Here is a 23,283-nt window from a genome sequence, read left to right on the forward strand (position 1 = left end):
TTAGTTATGTTGGTTATACAGCTGCAAGTTTTACCACAACTTCTGCTACTGAAGGTTTATTACTTTTGTGTTGAGCGAGAGATTTCAGCCCTTTCTCAAAAAAAAATAAATAACACAAACACCCAACACAATCACACTGATATTTTTCTTTCCTCCACTTTTCCAGGCTGATTCCAACAAGACCAGGATTGATGAGGCCAACCAGCGCGCTACAAAGATGCTGGGCAGTGGCTAAATGCCCTGAACCCAGAGCATGATCTTCCTGGCGTTCCGCGCCACACATCGACAGGCGCTGACATGCTTTCATCATGGTATTGACCTTCTAGGTTTGCACACATGCACATATCACCTCCCTTTCCCTTATTGTAAATGTTGTTCTGTGTATTGTCTGTTGAGCTTTTTCAAGATGATTGTCCTCGATTTCTTATACTCCGTATATCATTCTTTCCAAAGGTTGTATATAGTGCTGACTTGATGGATCTAGCTCAATTGTGTTTTTAATTCTCTTCATATATATATATATATATATATATATATATATGTATATATATATATATGAAAGTACACTGCTCTACTGCTCTGGATGACAAGTATATAATAGGAATGCTAAACAAGATGTTTGTTTTATTCTTTTACTTTTCAGTATCTCAGTATTGTCTCTGTAAAACTGTATCATTCCATTTAGGCTACTGTCATGCTCCTTATTTTGATGTTGTCACGACAAGAAAAGTAGAGGACGGATGGGAAAACATCAGTAGAGGTTTACTGTAAAGTGGCAGCACAGCTAAAAAGAGATTGCAAAGAGCATTTACAATCAAAGGGTGGTCGTTGATGCATTTTCCTTCATTGCAATCATACTGAGTTACTGTTTAGACAATGTGCAACTAGACTCTCTGTAGCTGTATTAGACATTGCATTCCAAGTGATGTGAATTGTGCGTTCTCTGCATGACAAATGGTAGATTTTAGTCTTATAAATAAAACTTGTCTGAAAAATATATATAAAAAAATGTTAACATGGCAGTAGCAAATTGAAAAAACGCATGCTCAGTATTAGGACATTGATCGTTCCATACTCCTGCAAGTTTGCAATAGTGCCACTCTTTCTGTCTCGATATATTTACCGACTGTGACCATCTCGTTGTACAATAATGTAAAAGGGATCAAAAAAGTGAGATAAAGTGGAAAAAAAATACGAGGACCTGGGGTTGTATTGCAAAAAATGACCTGTTTTCTAAATGATTATGCAGTTCAGTGATGAAGATGTTGACTGTGATGAAAGATGAGGACTGGTTGTGTACTGTAACATAGGTTTTGGATGCTCTGAAAAAAAATTAAATAAAAGTTTGCAATGTAAAGCAAAGATGCATATTTCTGAGAGACCTTACTTTTATAAGAAGACTGTATGTGTAAGTTTATTCTCCCTGTGTGGTTTGTTATTGGTAAATAATACTGATAATATTGAATAAGAATACCTATACACTATAACAAAATAAAACAAACAAAAGGGTTTTCTTTGTTGCTTATGTACTTTAGAGCTATGCACACCAAATCGCCAAAATGTCAAGTAGTTACAGTAAGGTGATTAAATACCTAAACCTGAATGACACAATAGGTTAAACTGTGAGATTGATGTCCTCAACGCATGTAATATTAAAGACTCCCTCTCTGTATCCTGTCAGTGTGTGAAGTGGTGGACATTTTGTAGCTAGCTGAATTGATTAAAAGTAATAAACCCTAGTTGCACCCGTGTCTGTCTTTATTTCTCAGAGGCTTTTGTCACTTAAAGTCCAAATAGCAAAATTCATTTTAAGTATTAGTACATGGAAATCATCACAGATGTGGCAGAGTGTCCACCAAATGTCCCTGCTTTACCTGAATAAACAGGAAGTCCAGGGATGTTACTAAAAACCATTAATCCACTGACAGCTAGGATTTTCCTAGAATTAAATGACTAATTCAACGAGAGCAGAGTCAATGAACATCAAACTCTTGCAGCTAAAAAACAATTATACATGACGTTCACAATATAGGCATCTGTAAATACAAAAATGCAGGAGGATGTTCTTTCAGCTTTTTTTTATTTAGCAGAAGATAAACAAGACACAGAGATGACAAAAAAAACTGTTTTATGTATTAGCTAAATATTCCAGCTTCGTAAAACATACCTTGATTTAAATATGTATTTAAGATTGTTGACATTTGTTATGCAAATAGTTTTGAATCAGAGGAAAAATGAAAGTATTTTAGCAATAATTAGTTTTGATGAACATATATTTGTTTAAATTGTTTCACCTTTTTTTAGGGTCTCGTATTTCCTAAATATTTTATGAATTTGGCTCTTGGTATTTATTTTCACAAACCAAACAAGATTGACTTAAAAGCCACATATTTCATTTTTGTTTGCTAAAAGCAAGTTAAAATGCTATGGCTAGTAGTTCCTTAGCTTGTGGTACTTGCTAGCCTATCTTTGTACAAAGCTCACCAAATCCATCTGAAAGCACCATGGAAAAGATGTGCTTATCTCATTTGTTTTATCTGTACCAAAACTTTAAAATAATTAACCGTTTCCTTTGATTTCAGGATCTTATTTCTTGAATCAGTCCTGGCACCAGGACAGAGGACCAGGGCTGGCAGTTGATCGCTGTGGGCGAGCCCCATTTATCAAATGAATTTTGACTCTATAAGAAGACAAATTCCAGTTTAATTATTCAATATTTGACCCTTGTCAAAGCAGATTAGGAACAGAATACAACAAAAAGGATTTTTTTCTTCTACTATATACTATAAAGAAAATTTAACCTTTATTTATGAATAAAAAATCCAGTCTAGTCATTTTAAACAATAATCTGACTTTGGAGTTAAATGACAGGCTGTCAGAGGTCGAGATCAATTCATCAAAAAACCTAAACAGCAACATTATGTGAGACGTTCGAATCCATGGATCACATTTTACACTAAACAACATAAACAGTCAGCACAACGCAGATGTTTCCATCAGGTTCAGGCTGCTCAACAAACTTCCACGTCTCAGCCAAAGAGGAGCCGTGGTGGAACACCAACCTGCACAAGTTCACATTAAGTTCATCTTAAGGCAACTAGAGCTCAGCCAACCTATCCTGGTTCATTTAGAGCTTCAACTTTGCATTTGCATTTTGTTCTTTAAGTTATCACGACATTCAGTGATTACACGTGCACATATTAAATACACAAACACACACAATTTGCAAATATGTCGAGAGAGAAGTTTTCTTAAGCCAATAAAGCACATATGGGAACTGATAAATTAGTACCACTATAAATCATTATAAATGAAAATGATTTTAAAAATATACATTTAAAATAAAAAGGCTGGATAAGAGGCTGTGCCAAAACATTTGTTTGTTAAATTTTATTTATTTATTTATTTTTTTTATTTATTTAAACTTTATTTAACCAGTAAAATAGAATCACATTGAGATTAAAACCTCTTATAGGAGAGTCCTTGTCCAAGATAGGCAAAGCCTATGGCAAAATTCACCTGAATGCACCTGTAAAAACATGTGCTTTTGTACAAAACTAAAGAAGGAAAAAGTGCTGAGTTAAACAGGGATTAAGTGCCATCGGGGAATACAGGATACTATAGGGAAACAGGAAGCATATGCAGCACCACACTGCTAATGCAACATCTGTTAATGACCACCTTTACTTTGTGTATACCACATAAGTCAAAAAAACATTATATCAATTTTTAAACAGCCACAAACTTGGAGCTTGCAGGCTAACAAAACTTATTATGTCATGTCTTTCTCCTAAATTTGATGATGTGGTTATGTTTGTTTACCTGTTAAAATACTACATGAGGACTCGTTTTAACAACACAAAAAAGGCTCCAGACAGAGACACTAACTGGAATCTCTGAGAACAAAGTTGACAAAAGACTATCATTGTGTAAGAACATTATAGAGACACGTTTAGTTTCTCATGCTACATTTAATCATGGCCATTAAAACTAGCTGTGTTGTCGGAGCCACAACTGGATTCCATCAACACCTTTTATTACATTAGTGCTGTCTTCCCTTCACATTCCTCTTCAGCTGGGGGGTCTGATGATCAACTTTAGTGTGCATCAGACCTGGATGAGGCAGAATGCAGCAGATGACAGGATACAAGAGTTGGATTTGCTTTTCCCCATATCAATAAGTTCTTCTCACCTCAACAGAGATTACCAGACTGAATTATAAAATTATCTTTAGTGGTTTTAGAAATCAGGCTTTCAGTAGAACCCACACTATACTGTTAAAGCAATATTTAACTCAGTGTTTAATTGCTGCATTGGAGGGAAAAAAGTGTTGCCATCAATCATCATTATCATTCGCTAATCAGCAGGCTCATTTTTATCCATCAGCCTCCACGTCGGGAACTGTGTGGTACGTTCATGGTGTGTCTGTCCCTGTTAACCCAAAACAACGTTTTAAAGTCGGCTACTCCTCTTTAACAACTCTGAAGCCATTTTCAGGAAAACGCTAGCTACTTAAAGAGTTTGAGGTATGAGAAAATATTTTCAGTAATAGTGTTCTTGTTGAAGGTTGTTATACACCCAAAGTAAGAAAATGTTAAATTATGGCTATAATGCCAGAAGATGGAAAATGAGTAGTTTTGTGTGCTAACACAAGTCTACATGACCAACATACTTTTACTTTTCTCTTGGGAGCATGAGTGCACACATCAACTTTTCCACAGTTCATACATTTTGAACGTGAACTGCAATAAAAATAAATGATTGGATGCAAAGAAGGACTGAAGAATGCAAAGATTTTCTATCTGCTGAAGGTAAAACTGGTTTATCTGCCTGCAAATGCATAAATACAAGCAGTTTACACCTTCTCCTGCTTACTCCTCTCTTAAAAAACAATATGTGTTAAGCTATTTTGCTTTTAGCTCCTGTGAGAAATAAATATAAACAAGAATTCTCTGAGTGTTTGAGGCTTTTAAGCTGCTGTGTACACAAGTCATTTATGCTCCTTATCTGCTTAATTTGTTAATTCATTATTTTGTATCCAACCATATAAACCAGTCAACATTAATATGTAATTGGGTCCTTATAAAACCAAATGTTTTTAAAGTAGAAAATTATAAAAACTCATAAAAGAAATGCAGAAATTATTTTACCCACTTCATTAAAATGAGCTGAATTAAAGTGTGCTATTAAGATTAATTAGGCTGATGTGTAGTTGAAGATGCTCGGATGAGGCCTTGATTTGGTATAATTAATGTCTTGAATTAATGAAGTTTTTTTTTTTTACATTTTGAATTACCTGAGAGAATTTTGAAGACCTGTTTTACCTTCTGAACTCTGCATCTAACAGTGGTAAATTGAGAAAGATTTACATGAATCAACACAGGAACACAAAAGATGGTCTGATGTAAGCTGTGTGGAGATAAAGAAAGCATCAGGGCTTCTTTTTTCTTCAAGATCGATGCTTAGACACTTCTGGGTCATTTCACTCAGTTAGGACGGCTCCTAAGTTTGACTGATGAATCAGCCAATATGGCGGCAAATTATAACATCAGCATAGCCCAACAAGGCAGTATGGGATGCTCTACGTAAGGAGCTGTAGCTGTAATCAGCTGGGAGCTCAGACATGCTATCTGCCAATTTGACCAGATGACTGATTACAGGTTTTCAAGCGGCAGGTGCACGCAAATGAAAACATTCTTAAAGCAAAAGCAGCTGACCTAGAGTTAAATTCTGTCTCATAAGACATCATGTCTGGGATGCCTTGAGGTGTGTTTGAATCAATGCAGGTAGGAAATGACAGTTACTTTGTTGGTTTAGCAATAAAAGGAAAACAATGGTGTAAACCATTTAGTTGCTTATTAATCAGTCTGCCTGCACGATGTAATAAAATAACACAAGTAGCAAGAAACATCAATGTTTCCACAGCTGTGAAAATGCACAGCTGTGTACATTTAAAATAACTTCTAGCTCTTGACAGGTAACTCTAATCATAATCTGAAATACTGGTTTTCAGTTGCAGATACTTGTGATTAAATGTTTTGTAATTTTGTAGATCCATTGTGAATTAGAAGTTGGAATGCATGTGTAAATATGTAAATATGTCAGATAAATTAAATTAAATAAAACTAATTATAGATATGAATATAAAATAAGAATAGAATACAATAAAAATATATTTTTTTTAATTAAATATTCATAAAAATGTATGAACATGTTAAAAAAATTCAAATGAAAATAATCTATAAATAAAAACTATCAAAACACCGGCTCACAGGTGCAAGTGGTGAAGTTTCCGTTCCTCCCTGAACCCTGAAAATAAAAGTGTGTAACATTCTTTGTTAGTCAGAGCACGTTTTGGTCGGTCTATGTTTTTGTGACTATGTTTGCTCTCCTGTGCAGAAGTATTTTCTAATAAACTTTTGCTTAAATGAACTTTCTTACCAAGCTCATCATTTTTCATTTCTCATCCTCTTTTTAATAAATAAAATTCAGATTTTTCATCAAGTTTTCTGAAAGGAAAGTACATTAAACAGAAACATCTTGATAATCTATGTATACATTTTGCAGTAAAACAAAAGGATAAATTAATTATTTATGTTATTACGCTGTTATTTTGATGAATCGGCCCATTTAAGATCAAATTGTGTCGTATGTGGCGCCTGAACTAAAATTCGTCTGACACCTGGTGTGTGACGTGTTTACTGTGCAGCAGGTTTTTATTTCTGTCTACAGAATGCAATTATAGCAGTATCGTAGTATCTTTTATACGCCATAAATCAAGTTCATCTTTATGTTGGTGTTGGATTTTTGGGCTGGTTTCCTGGTTCTGTCCTCATGGTGAGTTCTCCTCATTAAAACGTCTGGTAGAGAGTACATGCCCACACTGTCCTCAGGCAATCCCTCGAGCTTCAGCAGAATTTTCTTACATTTTCTTACCTCTTCTCCCCTCTTGCTTCATTTGACATCCAATCCTCCCCTCTCTTCCAGCTCTTCCAGTCCCTCACTGTCACCCCTCTCCTCCTCGTTTGTTATGAGCCATCTTCCCACTTCAATCTCTGCTCATCTTGCTCAGGTTTGCAGTGAGTTGTGTGAAGGCACAGTTACTGACACACTCTGGGTTTAGTCAGAGTCAGCAAATAAAGCCTGATAAACAACACAACTCTTCTGCAACACACACACATCTGGTTTAGACAGAAGAGACTATTGACACAGTCCACCCCCCCTAGTCCCTTACCTTGAACCTGAACCTTAAACCAAACACCAAGCCCTCCCCCTCAAAAATCACTTTGTATCCATAGAGACAAAACTTCTACATTTCTGGACATTTCTGATTTTCCACAGAAATTTCTATTTTGTCCACTACTGGCGCCTTACACCAGGTTTTCTGGAACGCTGTAAAACTAGGATTTCAAACTCTGGTCTTCAAGGGCCACTGCTCCAACACACCTGAATCAAATTTAATGGATCCATCAGCTTGTTGTCAAGTTCTGCACATGAACCCATTCATTTGAACCAGGTATGTTGAAGCAGGGAAAATCTAAAACGTGCAGGACGGTGGCTCCCGAGGGCCAGAGTTTGAGATGTTGTTGGGGCAGGGATGAGGGGAACTTCAGCAGACATTGGAAATGAGTCATTTGGGTTAATGGGTGGGACCTCCATTTTTTTTCTTTGGGTGTATTCTTTGCTAACACTTCACAAGCTACCATCGATGCTGTGTTTTGTATTTTATTAGAAGTGCAATCAACAAGTTTGCATCAGGACTGTCTTAGGCAGAACATTTACTAGCTTTTAATGGCGCATGCGTATGTTTATCATGGCTACCTCACGTATTTTACGCTTGTCTGAAGCGTCTTTTGTGCACATTCTCAGAAATTATTGCTGCAGTATGTTAGTAACCACTAGGGGCAGTGTAGGGACCACTTTGATCAGATTTTAGGTCGCAGGGCTGATAGGGATGAAAATGATAGAAAAAATGGTATGTAAGGCTCCTAAAACAAACACAGAGTCTTGTCTATTGCCATGATCCTAAAATTAACTAACAGCTAAGCTGCTCTATTGTTGCCATGTCAACCATTTTGCTTACACCCAACAAGTTCAGCATCTCTGTCTGGTCTGAGTTCTCTAATGTGCCCCCTTGTGTCCTCCATCAACCAGCCTATACAAGCAAGTATACAAACAGTTACGCTTACAATGGAGCCGGATGCCTAGTAAACACAAGGGCGATATCCTTGTCAACAACATGGAGATGGACACAGAGGGCAGGCAAGTTATTGAAGAGGAACTGGTGGCTGGGATATTTGGAGATGTTTGGATTTAAATTTGCAGATGAGCAGCAGAAAAATATTTGTCTGCTCCCAACCAGAAACAACCTACATTAAAACACTCACTTACACTTCCTGTTCCTTACGAAACAGGGTGGGAAATGATGTAGCATTACTAAAACAGTAGCCTACCATATCACTAAGGACATTATCCATATCTCAGTTGAAGAATAGGTCAGCTTGAAAAACCCTTGACCCAAAATATTAGTTACCGTGTTGGAATTAATTTGCAAGTAAGTCAGCAAATGTTTGCAGATGTGAGATGGCTTTGCTGCCCGGCTGGTGAAGGCATCTTCAGTCTTTTTGTTATTTCTTTACATGAAAAAGAAGAGAGATAATTTCCTCCCCACTGTCACCCCATGCATGCTCACATAGGATTGAATCAAAGAGAAGAATCAGTGCAATCAGTTTGTTTTATTAGCAAGGTGATGATTTTAATGTAGTTTATATGAACAGTTATTATAAATTGGATTCATGTGGATCATATTATGGATTTCTTTTAATTAGATTATAATTGGATTACAATTAATTGTTTAAAAGACAGTTCAATTCAAAAGTGCCTTTAGATGACTGTTGCGAATTGGCACTATACAAATAAAGTCAATTTAGTTGGATAACTTTTTCATTACTTATGTATTAAGGTTTTGAAAATACTATATTTTTTTCTTTTTTTTTTCCATGCATTCCTCTGTGTATGAGGTTCATATGGGCTGCTAAGTATAGGATGAATAAGTTACCAGCTACATGCTCATGTACTGTACAAACTGGGGCTTATACATGTAAAACAAACTAGAATTTGGGAGTGCAGGCAGCTCATCAGCAGGACGTCAGATCCAGGGTAAGAGAGAGTCTGGAGAAGAGCTGAGATGCTAAAATAAAGAACATGCGGTGAGAATGTCCACATGGCACGATGGCAGATTGCAGACGGGTGGGGCTGCACGCTGCAAATAGAAACCACTGCAATCCCCCTCACTCTTGATAACTAATGCAGGACAAAAAACATCCACCTCTCCTTCACCACTTCTCATCGCTCTGTACAGAGGAGTGATTTGCCACAGGAGCCGCCTCATTGGTGTATATCTGCCGGACTGTTTGCTGAAAGCGGCTTCCGTTGGTCTGTGTCAGTACATGCATGCAGGGGGACAACCTGTTTTATTAGAGTGATGATGACAGCTCAGTGGAAAGAGGGAGCATGGAGGATAAAATAAAGAGAAAATGAAAAAAACAGCAGCCTGAAGCTCTTTCTAACCTTGACTTCCTGTTCATGTATCTTAGAAATAACCATTTTGGTACAGTGTCCCAGTTTCTCCTCATTTTAATGGTGCACCTGCAGTCTGACTAAAGGCCAAGCAGCGTCTCTGCACCCTCAAAGGCAAGAAATGACCTCTGCTGTCACGCGGGCTGTGCCGCGTAAACATCAGCCAGCCTAGAGAAACACTGACATCTGGTGGTTCAAGTAGGCAGAAAACCAGACACAGGATCTGCTGTGTAAACAGAAAAAGCAAAAATAGCTCGGCTAAAAATAAAACAGCAAACAACTTTTTTTTCAGAAAAATGTGCTTTCAAAGCAACCTGAAGTTCATCTTTTGTTTTGTAGTCAAGATTTTATACTTATACTGAACAAATTGATCAAGAAGGCTGGTTATGTGCTGGGGAGAACTCTGGAGCCGCTGGGGCTGATTGTCCAGGAAGGAATGCTCCACAAACCGCTGAACATAATGGACAGTTCACATCCTCTCCAGTGAGGGACCTCAAGTCCGAGGTACAGGAGATCATTCCTGCCGGCAGCCATCACCTTCTAGAACAAGGATTTATCTTCCCATTAATTATTTTTATTTAAAAAAAACAAACCTGTAACACATTTTTGTTATGATAAAATTAAATAATAATCCACATAGCAGTGATGTAATTACACAAAAAAATTACAGGACTCAGCAAAAGTTCCCAGATTTTTGTAATGTCATCACAACATGCAAAAAATGTAGGAAATAGTTCACCAAGTAGAAACCAGCTTCTTAATTCATAAACTTAAAGAAAAGAAAAAAAGATGCATGCTGAAAATGTACAACAACGTTTTAGGGAGAATTAAACTTTTTATTCTTCTATAATTAAAACTATTTTGATGTGCACTGAAAAGCAAAGTGATTATTAACTTTGGTAGGGGCACATCTGGCTGCATGTTGGCAGCTGCAGAATTTTCTTAAGTGTCCTTGAACCTTTTTTTCCACCACACATTAATAAAAAGTTGAAATATTTTACAGTGAATACACTGACTGGATAAAAAGTCATGAAACATCTTTATTGGGCTCAGTGGACAGTGGTGTGACCTCTACCACAGAGTTATGGACAACTTCTTATGGAGAACTTGATGTCGTGGTTGTGCAGGCGGTTGATCAGACTGGTTTTATAGAAGGCAGCTCCCGGAGTGTAAACGCCTCCTCTGTCAAGAAAAACAAACAGCAAAGAGATGAGGAGCTGCATAAATACAGGCAACCACATCTGATGCACGACAGAGTTGGAAAAGAAAAACATGCTGACCTGCTGGGGAGAGAGTGCAGCTCATTCAACAAGGTCACAGCAGCTTGGACCAGAGCAGAAACCGTGGCTACATAACCGGGCTCTGTCAACAAGACACAAACACAGAAATTTAACATTTTCCAAAATTATATCTAAAATTCACAGATGTTTACTGAGAGTGAAAACTGCAAAGACAACTGTCTTCTTGACTTTCCTTGTCAACACAGTTTACCAGCTAAACATAGTTTCATGTCTTCAAGGATAATAAATATTCACAAGCAGCTCTTCTGTCATTCAAAGAAACTCCAACAAACTCCTTACTGCAGATAACCGCCACCATAACTTTCTGTTTTTTTAGATCTGAAGTGTCCCTGTCCTTTCAGGGATCGAGGGATGAGACCATGATTCCTAGTTAAAACAGGGCACCCAATGAAGAAAAGCCTGTGACAGCCTCACCTGCTCCAACTACCTGAGTGCAGATCTTGGCATTGGGTAGTCCATGTGAGGGATCAGCCCCCTCTGAGTAGCCTTCCCCCAGAAATGTTAAGCTGAAGCAGGTGTCTTCTATCTGAGAGGAGAGTACATGACTGAGGGTTTCACTGAACATCAGGTTGTATGACAAAGCAGACACAACTACAATCATAAATGCTTTTATAAGTAACATAAAACACACAGATGAACACAGCTAATTATACTAATTCTAATGTTTTCTCCCCAGATATTTCACTACTTCTAAATATGGATAAAAAGCTGCTGGATGAACTATTTGTTGTCAGAAACAGTTTAGGGCAAAGGTAGTTGTTTTGTACAAATGGACTAATTAAATGCTTTGAGAAGAATAAGCTGACAGTACTGAGGTCAATGAATGAACCCAGAAGTCTGCTGAGCTTTAATACTTGTCCTGCCTGAACGATGTTTGAACGATGATGTTTTGGTTGAATGTTATATGATGTTGTAGTGAAATGAAGACATTTAGTCCTTTTATCCTGTTAGACATTGTTATGTCATCAAAAACATAAGTTGTTTGCTCTTGGCAGTAGTTTAGGCTACGATTTCCTCTATTATAATTACATTAACACGTCTGCATACAAGAACATGAGGCTAAAAAGTAAAGTGTAGTCCTGGCTATAGACAAAGAGAATAAAAGCCAATTTTGAAAGGCTGAATTTATAAACTAACTATTAATATTCTACGTATTAGGACGTGTTTATGTAGTCCCTGCAATCTGGAATCAGAAGCATGATTTGCTCCCACAGCAGCGTCTGTCTAGCACTACATGTTCTCTAAAATCCCGACTACCTTTCTGATTGATCCCCAAATTCAGTCTCTGTACACACAAACTGAGTCAGACCTTAAACAGGAAGTATGGCAGAGATGTTAACTTAAACAAAATTACTTTTTTATTTTACTCCAAATTGAATGTAATGTAGAACAGATCATTAATAAATAAATAATCACTTTTTATCAGGATACACACACACATCTGTTACCTGCTTCACTGTTGGACCAGCCTTGGTGAAAAAACCAAAGGAGAAGAAAGATGGAAACTTTGGACAAAAACAAAGAAAAAAACTGTTATACATCTTTCTTACAGAAGTGTATGGTATTACTTACGGGGGGGAAGGAAAATAAAAAAATGTTTTTCTTAAGATAATAAAAGTTATTTTTCTGATGAGATAACCACACTGTGCAATACTTGAGAAAAAATGCTCCATCCATCTTAATTAACAAGGTCATTTTTCATTGACAGTTTTATTCTGTTTCTTGTGTTTTTATTTATTTATTTAAAGAAAAGACTCCGGCATTTTTTTTATATTTTGTCTCATCTTATTGCATAAAGAAGCCCTCCATTTTTAGGGCTCCTCTGCAGGACTGGAGGCTGCTGTTACAGGGCTTCAGCATCAGAGCCTCCATTTTCAAACCATTTTGAAACAGAAATATAAATCATTAAGTAAGAATTATACACATTTTACACCATGTACAGCGCGGAACATCCACCCTGTGCTTTTACTCTAAGTTGAACCATTTTAATGCAGTTTGTTAACTACTTGAAATGACTCAGCACAAGTATCTAAAATGTGTATAAATGACACCCAAAAAAACTGGAAGTGACAACTAAAATGTCTGTGGTCTCGTATAGGTTCCCACACTACAGAAACAGAAGTTCAGTTGTAAATCTAAAGTAAAGGACAGAATCTAGTGTGGCTAAAGGATTTTCCTGAAACACACTAGATAACATTCCTTCTTTACTTCCTGCAGGTGAGAGCATGGCTGAAGCTCCTTACAGATCTTTGAAGTATCTTCATAATTCAGAAAACATTTTTCTGTTAAGTTATATTATTTCAGAAAAACAGATCATTTTAAACACAATCGACCTCAGATGTAAAAGCCAGATATATTTATAGCAGAACATACAAATAGCATTTAACACTAGAACAGCTCAGGAGCTCATTTTGACCGCTGGGAAATTTGCAAATTCAATAAATTTAGTTAAATAAAATCCTGAAGCCTTATTGGTCCCTGACATTCCCTAAAACTATGCAAATTTTCTTTAATACTAGTTTTCACATTTATTATGTAAAGAACAGAGGAAATGTGGTCATTTCTACCTATTTGGGCCGCAGGTGGTCTTTTTGGAATTTTGCGTTGTTCTACTTTTAGTTTCCTGATGTTCTGGATCAGATAATGTGGAAGTATATTGTGTACAGGGTGGTATGCAGAGATGGGCCATTGCTGTATTTTACAACATACTGGACTTTGCAGGAATAAAGGCCCACATCTTCAAGTTTCAGCAGCAGCTGGCACGGGAACTTCAAGCAGAGTTCATAAAGGGAAACAGCCAGCAAGGTGGGACAACAACACAATCCAAAAGGTGCAGCAGACTCCTAAAAAGGAGGCGGCACCAGGTGCAGAGTAGCTGCAAAGCCGTGTGTGTGTGTGTGTGTGTGTGTTGGTAGGAGAGGAGGCCTGATTGTTTACATGCAACTTGCAAACAGTTGTATTGGCCTCATAGTAAATAGTATAGATGATAATATAATTATTCTTGCCTTCTAATAACTCATTGTTGCTTTATAGTTTTGTCAAACATTATTAGATTATATTTAACATTATCTTAGCTGTGTACTTATGAGGGGAATTCATTTAAGTTTAAATGCAGCAGTAAAATTTTCCTCTGTACTGATAAAGTAAACTTAGCAGCATGCGTGATGCTTTTGCAAAACTACCCATCATTAGTAGCCGTGGAGAAGCCGAGAAATGCTTTTAACCAAGCTGAGGAAGATGAGCATTATGAGGATGATTATATATCTTATTCTCAAAAATTTTATTTCATAATTAGAACTGATTAAAATTACATAGGTGGGGATTATACTGAGTTGCAGATAAAGCAGACTAAGAGTAGTGAATTTCAGACTCCATGTATAGACAGGCTAGTGTAAGGCTGACAGAGGTTTTACCATATAAGGTGCTGAAGACTGGACACACAACACCATGTGTGTAAACATGTGTTTTCACAGGATTGGTCAGTTTAGGACTAAGGAATGTCTTTGTCTGACAGGTATATAAGGATGCTTTACACATGTTTTCAGGGGATTCTCAAAATTGGCCAGAGACCTCACAGAGATGCATATCTGTTTAAGATGTCACTTTTTGTAATAAATCTTCATTTTTTATACATCAAGCTGATGTCCGGAGCTCTTCTTTTTACCTGAAAGTATTTTTTGTCACATCACCTGCGTCCACAAAATAAGCAACACAATGGCATGACGAGCCAGAAAGAGGACCACTACAATACATAGCTACCATGGTGAGGAGTTTCCTTCCGAAGCTGAATTTGACCATGAACCAGAAGAGCAGACCACCACACAGAAGCTTGACGACTGAGAAAACACCACCGACTCCAACATAGGCACTGTACTGAACCTGTGGATGAATAAAGATAAAGAAAAGATGAGTGGATACAGAGAAAAGTGCAGAGGAGGACATGAACGATGAAGAGGAAGAGGGACACAGAGGGACAAAAGAGGTGGAGGAAGAAAAGTTTTTAAATGTTTCACAAATCAGATTGAAAGACAAAGGAGAGGGACGGAGTTTGAGGGGGAGCAGAACGGAGGGAAGATGGGATGTCAAAGTAAGTAATGAGCAGTGGGGAAGGAAATGATGAATCACTACAGGTGACTCATATTTCCACTCTGCTAGTAGATGGCGGCTGAAACAACATAATGAGATAGTTTCATTAAGTCTCTGCTCTGATCAACACAGTCACAGCTGCTGAAATGGCTGACCTAGTTACAGCAGGCAAAACAGCTTTGTGCTCTGCACAGCGTGAACTCGGATACACCGTCTAAACAAGAAGAAATACGCATTCTAAGCATTAAAAATTAAACAACATTGTGTTACTTTATGCCGCGTACCAAGCTGTGCCCCTGCTGAACAGATCTCGTTTGACTTGAGGCACATTCGGCCTGCAGACACTTTACAGCCACGAACGTGACACGGCAAATTACTGATTACACAGAAATGCTGCGTGGGACCATTCCTCTGGTCTGGAAGGCCATCTGAGCTATTAGATTAGGAAAGAAAAATCCCATTCGCTTCCGTAATGAGGTGATTGTAACCCTCATAAAATATTTACACATGTACAGAACAGCTTAAATAGTTTGTGAAACAGATTTTCTTTCTGCATAAAATTAACCTGAAACATCAACCTAAACTAACAAATTACACAAATAACCAACTTTTAATCCTTTGTTGGTGGGTTTTCTAACAGAAAATGTTCACTTCATGCCCTCCAAGATTTTTATCTTTTATTTGACCTTTGACTTGGTGTGTGGGTTATATCTGTGCAGGAATGAAGCAAATCCTCAGAAATCAGAAACTACTACTTTATAAATTTAACCCTCCCAACACCTGAATTTAATTACAATTATAATAAAAACAAAATAAAAATCAAGAAAAAATAACAAACAACAAAAGAACTAAATAACAAAGACTAATAATTAATCTTAATAATTAATTAATAAAATATGTGTGAATATTAAATAAATTAATAAATTAATATAAATAGCAAATAAACTAATCGTATAAAAATAAATAAATAAGACTAAATGAAAGTAAATAAATAAATAACCACAGACAACACTAGGCATGAAGGAGTCAAACGTGATAAAGATGTTAAGTAAACATTATCTCACTGATAGCTGTGATCAGGTTGTAACACATCAATCTGCATCGATTAATTTATAAAATATAAAAACCAAGATTTATTTCAATTTAATAGGGAAAATGCAGATTTATAATATTATTATAAATATTATATAATAATAATAACAATAATAATAATAATAATAATAATAATAAATATTATTATAAATAGGATAATTTATTTGATTTTCTAAATAGTCATGTTTACACTATAACCTGATTTAATTTCTACAAATAGAAATTTATTATGTTAATCTGTTTATTTTATTGATTTGCTTCTTTTGGTGATTTAATATGAATGTGGAGGTGAAGTCATCTCACATTGATGAGAAACGGCTGTTACTGTGTTTTGGTCGTACTGGTGACTGCTGCTGCTCCTCGTAGAGGAAACGCTGGGTTCGTTTCACCACTGAAGGGTCAGAGCCCAGAAATGGGATGCCATACTGCTCCATCTCCTTACTGAAAAACAAGAGACCCCTGAACACACGCGCACACACACGCACACACACACACAAATATTACTCAAAGGGAAATTAAGTGGTCTCTGCTTGCAGCGTCAGCACAGCAGGATTCAAGCTCATCTCATCCGGTGACAGTTTCATAAATCTGCCTCTCCGTCCCCGCAGTCCAATATACACTCTCTAGCCACTTTATCAGGCTCACTTTACTAGTACCAGGTTCAAACATCTTTTTTCCTTCAGAACTGACTTAATTCTTTGTGTCATAGACTCAACAAGGTGGTGGAAACATTCCTCAGAGGTTTTGCTCCATATCAACGTGACGGCACCAAACAGTTGCTGCAGGTTTGTCGGCTGCATCCATGATGAGAATCTCCCGTTCCACCACATCCCAAAGCTGCTCTACTGGACTGAGATCTGGTGGCTGTGGAAAGTGCTTCAGCTACACTGCACTTTAAATCAAAGCAGCTATAACTGCAGTAATATAATGAAGCTGTAGTGATGAAGTGTAAACAAGGTACGCCTTTGTGGAAAATCCTTCTGCTTTACCACGTTTTTCTTGGCTTTCTGCTGCATTCCAATAAAAACACTACCATCCAGACTCAAGTGTTTTAGCCACACAGTAATTTCTCAGTAATAGCCTCACCTCTTTTTCACTTTGGCTCCTACAACAGGCAGCGGCTTGTGGCCAAACTTCTTCCTCAACTGGCGGAGCGATCCACTGTCTGCAAAGCCATAAACAGCTGACTGCCAAGTGGCATCGTGGCCAGAGAAACCCTGCAAGGGTGGAGAAATGTTACATCATATGAACAACTCTGCCTGACATCTTATAGTTTTATTTATTTATCAAAAAACAACCTAAAAGGTGACTGAAAAACTGGTACCCCCCTTAATCCAATAACTTGTGGTCCTCTCTTCTGTACAATGTTGCTTCAGTTCATTGAGGTTTGCAGCGTTTGCTTACTAAAGGCTCTCCTCAAGGTACACTGTAGGAATTACTGACATCTAGTGGTAACGATGGGTATAGCAAATTGTGAATGGATGGTGGCCATCAGTGGTCAAAATTCTTCCAGACAAACATGTTTTCACCTGTGAATAGATCCAGTGGTCTCGGGTGCTGCGATGACTGCACTAGAGGTGACTGCTTTAATATTGTGTGCTGTCTTCTTCTATGGTTTTTATAAGGCATTACTATGCCAAACGGTGCTCTAGCACCTATCAAACAAAGCTGGTACTACAGTTTTAAAGCTCAAAGGTTCTCACTTCACACAGAGTTGTTTGTCCATTCAGACACCGTAGTAAAAATGGTGGTCTATATGGCAGCTGCCAACACATCACACCCGTTTTACACTCTTTACACTAGTTTCCAGTCAGTCACAGAAGAGATTTTAAAACCTCACTGGTCGTTTACAAATACCAGAACAGCTTAAGCCCAGAATACATCTGTGATATCTGCAGAGAAAATAAACCTAGACTGGCTCTTGGATCTAAGGCTCAGGTCAGCTAGTCCAGACCAGAGTCCGGACTAAACATAGAGAAGCAGCATTTAATGGAACAAACTGCCAGTGGAGACTTTCACCAAATGTAGACATTTTTAAATCCAGGTTAAAAACATTTCTTTTCATGCAGCTACGCATCAAATCTGCATATTAACCTTTAACTTATCGAGAATGTTGTTTACTTTTTATCATTTTATTTTATATGACTGATTTGATTATGACTTTCACCATGTCTAAATATGATAGTTCAGACATCAAAACAAAATCTGGAGGTCCCAAAGCCAGAACGAAGACCTAAACACCTGATGTGTCATTCTGTCTTATATAGGGTTTAAACAAAGAAAATTCCTCAGTCCTGTGTCCTCCAATCATAGAGTTTGCCTATAGGATACTCATTTGCATGGAATGCATGTTCTTGTGTCAATCCAGTCTGTGGGACAGAGAACCTTATGTGGTAAAGACTTGAGTGTGTACCATACAAATGCTATGCTTAGATACCTCATTTCTCTTTATTTTATTTTATGTAATTTTTAATGCTTCTTTTGCACTCCACAGCAAGTAAATGGTAAATTATATAGCGCTTTACTGTACCTGGGATGATACCCAAGTGCTTTGCATTATACATCACATTCACCCATTCACACACACATTCACACACTGATGGCGGAAGCTGCCATGCAAGGCTCTCGACCACGACCCATCAGGAGCAATTAGGGGTTCGGTGTCTTGCCCAAGGACACCTCGACATGAACCCGACTTGGCCGAGGATCGAACCGGCAACCCTCGGGTTACAAGACGACCGCTCTACCTTGCTGAGCCACGCCGCCATAGATGGCTCATTTTAAGAGAATAAAAACAAGTTATTTTAGTAAAGTGATTAGATACCAAAAGAAACACCATTTTTAATGATATAATAATGTGTTTGGGATCATTTTTCTGTTGTATGACCCTATTTCAGTTTAGTTGTCAGACAGATGGCCTTATGTTTGTCTTTAAAATACTTTGGTACACAAATGAGTTCATGATCCACTCGATGACTGCACAGTGTCCAGGTCCTGTAGGTGCAGAACAGGCCCAGATCAACATCCCCCCCCCCCCTCCCCCACCGTGCTTCAGACGGTTAGTTTCTCTGTCAAAAGGACATTGTTCCAGAAATCTCCAGCTTTACAAACCTGAGCTGTGCCGCCATGTTCTGTTTACAGAGAACAGACTTTCTCCTTCCAACATTTGTTTACTTATAAACCGTAACATTATAACTGAGACCTAAAGTTTGAGGTGTAGCTTGTTTTTTGAGCATTGCACCTTTTTTGACCTTGTGATGAACTCGTTAAAACACACCACACCTTTAGATATTAGAATTTTCCTCCTTAAGTTAAAATGAAACATTTCTGCTGCTATGAAGATGTAAACATGTTCAACATGTTTCGTCTTAAGCTTGCCTTACAAATGATTACTGTATTGATGTTTGATTGGCATTTTTAATTGGATCCATTTCCTTCTGTTCCTTATAACCCTTCCAACATTGATGGGCAGCAGCGGTTTATTACCTTGGCACCACGTTTACACGTCTGAACGCTCCAGACATGCAAGCTGCCAAAACCTCTGCTTTTATAGATTGATTAAATAAGTGATTAGCAGTGACTGACTGCTACTTATCACTTAATTCCTGTTGATTTATGGGTTGTACTTAGTTTTTGACACACACAACTTCTGCATTTTGATTTAGTTGTTGTTATTTTAAATATTACATGGTAAAATTCCCATGTGGTGTTGCTAGTCTGAAGTTGTATTTAACTCTTTTTAAGATCTGGTGAGAACCAGATGATCCCCCGCCCCCCATACAAGTATGAGGCAGATGTCACTATGATGTGTGTGTGTGTGTGTGTGTGTGTGTGTGTGTTGACTCTACCTCCGGCCCGCTGCTAATTCTCAGGAAGCTCTCCACTGCTGTCAAAGTTCCTGAAATCACACCGAAACACAGGACTGAAGATCAAGTTTCAACTGAAAGGAGTAAAATTTCAGATCCTCTTCAAACACAGCTTTAATGGCAAACACTAACAAACATAACATCAGGGATTCTGAGTATATGTGTTTCTCACCCACCTTTGAACTGCTTCTGTGTGTAGAGAACCCCCAGGTCTGCTGGTATGGAGTCAAACCCACAGCTGCCGATCACATACACCCCTTTGTTTTTAGCTTTAGTGTGGTAATCCAGCTGCATACGCTCTAGGAACTGCAGAGAATGGACAGTCATTAGCACAAAAACCAGGTAAACATAGTTTATATCTTTTTAGTTTCTACACATGTAAAATATAAAACACAAGGTACCTAATTCCTGCAATCAGAGGAATAAGCTTCTACCTGAGGTTCCCCACAGATGTCAATGTAGTGAGCTCCATTTTCTACGCAAGCTTTGACCACTGGTTCGCCATAAAATCTGTACTGAAAGGAGGAGAGGAAGGAGACAAACAGGTCTGGTCAAACTCAAACCACTTGGCTGAATTTTCTTATCTAATATCAATGTCTCTGTTCATTTTCACTTTAAAGTTGTTTTGATTTCATGTCTGACAAAACTTGAACGAAAATACTTACTGGGCCCACACAGTTAAGTACCACTACTCCTTGTTGGCACATGATGGCCAGTGATTCTTCATTAGATACATCTGCAACAATGACCTCAATTTCTGTACTCAGCTCTGGCATAGCTGATGAGAAGAGAGGAAAAGGGGACATAATCTTCCAATAACTGTGTCAGAATCTCACGGTAGGCATTCAAAAATAAATAAATCTTAAAAAGACATTTATGGGTGGATATTTATCGTAACACATCCTGAAATATGGCAAAATTATACTAAAACTACTTCTTCACACTTTTTGCTGCATATCTGAGCTAACTTTGACGCTTTATAATGTGTCCTCAAATAACATGAGAACTAATGTGGTCACAACACCTATAGGTCCGTTTGCGATCAGCTGTAATCTTTTTAACATAATCTGTCGCAGATTAACAACATGGACTGGTCTGTCAAGTTCAAATTTGTTCATTTGTTTGTACAAAACCACCAACAAACGACAACAATAGGGCTAACTGCGGATTCAAAGTCTACTGCGTCCTGAGTCATGTCTAGGTTAGCAACATTACACCCTGTACCACATACACAACCTCCCCGCGGCTTGATTCAGCACTGCTTCCAGGCGCCGTCTGCTTCTCCCGGCCACAGCCCATTTCAGAGAGCTTCCGCTGGGACCCTCAGCGGCACAACGAGCGACTTCCTCAACAACAAACTGTCCGGTGAACCCCGTGGCACCGAAAATGATAATATGGTACGGTCTGCTGGGTGTTATGTCCGCCATTGTTTGCCTTGCGATAACGTCCGCCTGGCAAACTTGCTTGGAATTCTGTCCTCTGATTGGCTGAGCAGCTAACGTAACTGTCACGGAATGATTAATAGAAAAATGGTGGCAGCAATGCAGATAATCGACCACTTTGTTTAAATAACAGCAAACAGGCCCAATTAAGCTAAAAAATGGTATGTTGACAATAAATACTAGAATATTTAAAAGATTGAATATAAATTAGCTCGCTTTCACGTGTCTGTGTCAGGTAACATTTTCCAAAGTTTAACTTCTACATGAAGTGAGGGTGCAGTTCATATTATACAGATATTGCAGATTTTCCCCAAAACCAAGTATTTTCTTATATAATCGTTAGGCAGTACTTTCCGTAGGCCTTAAATCGCAGAAATATTTTACAACCAACAGCTTAGTTAAATCTGTGCGACAGATATGTTTTATCGCTAAATATATTGTAAATTCAGTGGTGTGTGGAGCCACCTTGTGGCTAAGTATGTGAACTACACTAAGTGGAAGTTGTACCTAAAGGTTTGACTTTTAAACATCTTTATTTTTCTAATTTTACAACAAAGGTGATACAACGATCAGATCATGACAAGCCTTTAAAAAGCAGTAATATGCACTCATATTTTTTGCACTTGTGGACACAACTAAACATAAATATTGAAACACAGAAAAAGATGGATTGCACAATGCAACATTTGTTGGTAAAGAATATCCACAATATGGCAACAACTGTCACTGTGCACATGTGTGAAGTTCAGTAGGAGAGATAGAAACGTAATCAAGTACAAATGGTTAAGGGAGCATGCTGGTCAAATTCCTTTTTTCTCATTTCACTGTAATTCACCCTAATGTTTACCACCATGTGATTGGTCATATTACTTCAGGATCCAAAACATTTCAACTGTTGTTTCATAGAGCTCATTCACATGCAAGCACATCCTACCTCTTTTTAATATCCTCATTCACCTGTGTGCATACTGAAGGAAAAAATCGATTGTGAATCATGATGTAGAACATAAATTCTGCGGTTACACATGTAGGTATGAACAAGATGACATGAAGTATAACAAGTTAAAACACAGGGTATGAGCCTGAGTATGTGACTGGGCTGTCAAATCATTGCATTATATAGTCATGATGGCCACTGAAAACCATACATGTTCATACCAAGAGCCTTTACACATTCATGCAGACTGTTTGTTGTGCCATGTTAATTAAGGCACGTACAGTAAAAATGCTTCATTTTGGACCGGTCACTACAAGATGACTTAAGAGAAGGAATGTTGGAAGTAACCACTTGTGCAAAGGTAAACATGTAGTTATGCAACTATATTTTTTTCTAGAAAGGATCAGCTGTGTTTATCCAAAAGACCAATTTGTGTTTGCTTCCTGTGGTGTTACTGATATGTCTAAATATCTACGTTGTACTCATGTAGCAGATTGGTCCTCAAGTGGGCAAGTAGTAATAGTAAGATGAGACAAAGATGGGAATTTAAAAAGAAAAAAAGCAAACAAAAATATAATTTGGCCCTCTAATTACATCACATCCTGTATATTTACTCTGTATGCATCAAAATGTATTACCCTTAGTGGAAAAACTCGTGAAACAAATTACACGAAGGCATCTTTAATTACAAATGCTACAACTGTAAGGGAAACACAGCTAAACAGACCAGCTACTTTTTATGCTTCATTGCAACCCCAAATCAGAAAAAGGTTGTGACTTTTATGTCAGTTTAAACTGTATAATCCCAAAATATTTCAACATTTGTCTCGTACACTTAGTTTAATTTGTTCATAAACACCCAGTCCCTTCATCTCAGGCCGTCAACATGCTCCAAAAAAGTTGAAACCTTATAACTTGCAAAATTTAGAGATAAGGTTAAAGAAACATATTAAATAATGATGATGTTTCAAAAAGGTAAT

General features: G+C 37.7%; 2 protein-coding genes across 3 annotated transcripts in view; one reads left to right on the forward strand and one right to left on the reverse strand.

The window, feature by feature from the left end:
* snap25a (synaptosome associated protein 25a) overlaps positions 1-1,739 on the forward strand; it is a 37,038-nt gene extending 35,299 nt beyond the window's left edge. The window contains exon 8 of the mRNA XM_041976120.1: positions 167-1,739. Coding sequence (XP_041832054.1) covers positions 167-235 — 69 coding nt within the window. The 3' untranslated portion in view covers positions 236-1,739. The remainder of the gene's footprint in view (positions 1-166) is intronic.
* Positions 1,740-10,261: 8,522 nt separating this feature from the next.
* On the reverse strand, positions 10,262-21,381 carry sccpdhb (saccharopine dehydrogenase b). Of its 2 annotated transcripts, none has more exons than XM_041975277.1 (12): positions 21,156-21,381; positions 20,590-20,702; positions 20,359-20,439; positions 20,101-20,230; positions 19,907-19,956; positions 17,145-17,275; positions 16,400-16,517; positions 14,640-14,759; positions 12,329-12,385; positions 11,295-11,406; positions 10,860-10,941; positions 10,262-10,761 (listed from the first exon to the last, which is right to left on the reverse strand). In XM_041975277.1, the coding sequence occupies exons 1-12, from the start codon at positions 21,349-21,351 to the stop codon at positions 10,662-10,664; spliced, it is 1,290 nt and encodes a 429-aa protein (XP_041831211.1). In that variant the 5' UTR covers positions 21,352-21,381; the 3' UTR covers positions 10,262-10,661. The 2 variants fall into 2 exon arrangements, with proteins under 2 accessions (XP_041831211.1, XP_041831212.1); XM_041975278.1 differs by having other exon boundaries at positions 21,161-21,266.
* Positions 21,382-23,283: the final 1,902 nt, after the last annotated feature.

Source organism: Melanotaenia boesemani, chromosome 22, assembly GCF_017639745.1.
Source record: "Melanotaenia boesemani isolate fMelBoe1 chromosome 22, fMelBoe1.pri, whole genome shotgun sequence".
Lineage (NCBI taxonomy): Eukaryota > Metazoa > Chordata > Actinopteri > Atheriniformes > Melanotaeniidae > Melanotaenia > Melanotaenia boesemani.